General features: G+C 47.0%; 1 protein-coding gene across 1 annotated transcript in view; it reads right to left on the reverse strand.

The window, feature by feature from the left end:
* LOC100949535 (cytochrome P450 2W1-like) overlaps nt 1-2383 on the reverse strand; it is an 11447-nt gene that overhangs the window by 2817 nt on the left and 6247 nt on the right. The window contains exon 5 of the mRNA XM_012813403.1: nt 2049-2236. Within this exon, the coding sequence (XP_012668857.1) occupies nt 2049-2236 (188 nt within the window). The remainder of the gene's footprint in view (nt 1-2048; nt 2237-2383) is intronic.

Here is a 2383-nt window from a genome sequence, read left to right on the forward strand (position 1 = left end):
GGTTCAAATCTAGCCTGGATCCACCAAAATAACAATGATGGCTGCAACCAAAAAAAAATAGCCAGGCGTTGTGGCGGGTGCCTGTGGTCCCAGCAATTTGGGAGGCGGAGGCAGGAAACTTGCTTGAGCCCAGGAGTTGGAAGTTGCTGTGAGCTATGCCATGGCACTCTACCCAGGGGGACAGCTTGAGGCTCTGTCTCAAAATAATAATAATGATAATAATAATAACTTTCGGAGAAAGAGTCTCCTAGCAAGATGTTCTTTTCACTGTGGAATTATTTGTATCCTGTTTTGCATGATGTTCTGGCTGCCTTGCAAAGTGACTGACTGGTTTTAGCTCATGGGACAGGTTCAGAACATAGCTTATCTAGCACACAAAAAGGGCAATCCTCCTTCTCCCCATATTGTAGAGCCATCTGCCAGCTGGGTGCCTTCTAGGAACTCTATGCCAGCTTCTTCCCACTAGAGTTCACAAGCAAATAGCAAGTCAGAAGAGAGACAGGCTTGAATGCAACCACTGTATCAGGAAGCATTGCTGTTTTCACCATCACTCAGCCGATGAAATAGGAACAGTTTGGGAATAGCTCTAACATTTAATGATCTACTGTCAAACTTTGATTCCACTTTCAGCATTTATCTCTCACCCAAGTTGTAAAAGCTCGAAATTGATTTCAGGTTATTAAGAGTCCCCTGGAGCCTTTATCTAGAGTCAAATTGGCAGGAAGGGGCTCTCAATAAGGAAATTTCTAATCACAAATGGCACAAAACAGAGCTGAACTCTGGTCCTCTCTTCTCGATTTAATCTGGCGCAGCTTCTAGAAAACCTGCCATGCCAGCTGTAAGATGAACTGGCAACATGGTCTATTCCTCCCATTCTCAGAGACACTTGACAAACCTATGAACTTTTTGGCCAATTCCTGCCAAGGACAGCTCAGCATCAGCCAGTCAGACCAGCAGGCAATGCAAAACGCCTCCATGTAACATGTGCATATGAAGAAGCCATTCTTGACTTAGTTTATATAGCCTCTTCTATCCTTAGTTGCTTAACTTTGTTATAAAATGAAAGAAACAAGAAGGGCCTTTCTGGTAGAAACCAGTTTTAAGGATGTAATTCAAAATACAGACAAAGCCTTGGGCACATAAACTGTAAATGGCCTAACTATTCACCAACAAGGGTTAAAAATTACAAAATATCCATTTTGTGGAACTTTATGCTGCCATTAAGAGGAATGGGCAGTGGGCTTTTGTTTTATTTATTTTTTATTTTTTTTGAAACAGTATCATTTTATTGCCCTGGGTAGAGTGTTATGACATGACAGCTCATAGCAACCTCAAACTCTTGGGCTCAAGAGATTCTGTTGCCTCAACCTCCCAAAGAGCTGGGAGTACAGGTGCTTGCCATGATGCCTGGCTATTTTTTTTAGAGATAGGGTCTCACTCTTGCTCAAGCTGGTCTTGAACTTGTGAGTTCAGGCAATCCACCCGCATTGGCCTCCCAGAGTGCTAAGATTATAGGTGTGAGCCACCACACCGGCCAGAGCAGTGATTATCAAAGCGTGGTGGGTTCCTAGACCCACAGCATCAGCACTGCTTGGGAACCTGTTACACAAACAAATTCTCAGGCCCGACCCCGCACACCCTGGAGTGGGACCCAGCACTGTCTGTCTTAACAAGCCTTCCAGGGACTCTGATGTAGAAGAATGTGAATGATGTGTTAAGGGAAATAAAGGATTCTGGATGATACGGGCAGCATAATCACAACGATGTAAAATGTATTTAAGTACAAGAAGATTGGAAAGAGATCTGCAAGGGTTATCTCTGAGTGACAGGGAACTTTAAAAATTATCCCTTGGTGAGTACATTCTTTTATAGTCATAATCCCTCATCCTAAATGGGGGGTTATGATTGATAGATAGATAGACAGATAGATAGATAGATGACTAATGGATAGATCGATGGAGAGCCGGGAGGTTGGCAGAAGCCATAGCAGATGGCTGTGCTGGGCAGGAAGGACATGGGCAGGCATGGGGCTGCACAGGGGCACCTACCTTGGGTACAGGGTAGCCACACACATGGGTGGAGGTCACACACTGGCGCACGGCACCCACAGCCACAACGCTGCTGAGGCGCTGTACCTCGTGGAGGACAGCGCAGGTGTAGGGGAGGCGTTCTCGGTCTTGGTAGCAGATGGCAGAGGCAGCACCCAGCACCTCATCCAGCTCCTGCTGCACCCTGTCTGTGGGTAGCTCAGTGTGGGTCTGGGGAGGGCAGCTGAGGTCCAGCCTCCCCATCGCACCCCACCACCCTCACCCCCACCCAGAGACTGTCCTGAGGCTCATGACCCCTGGGTCACTCCACCCTCTGCTGCCTCCCCTGGTCCCAC

Source organism: Otolemur garnettii, unplaced genomic scaffold, assembly GCF_000181295.1.
Source record: "Otolemur garnettii isolate 467f Iridium unplaced genomic scaffold, OtoGar3 scaffold00263, whole genome shotgun sequence".
Lineage (NCBI taxonomy): Eukaryota > Metazoa > Chordata > Mammalia > Primates > Galagidae > Otolemur > Otolemur garnettii.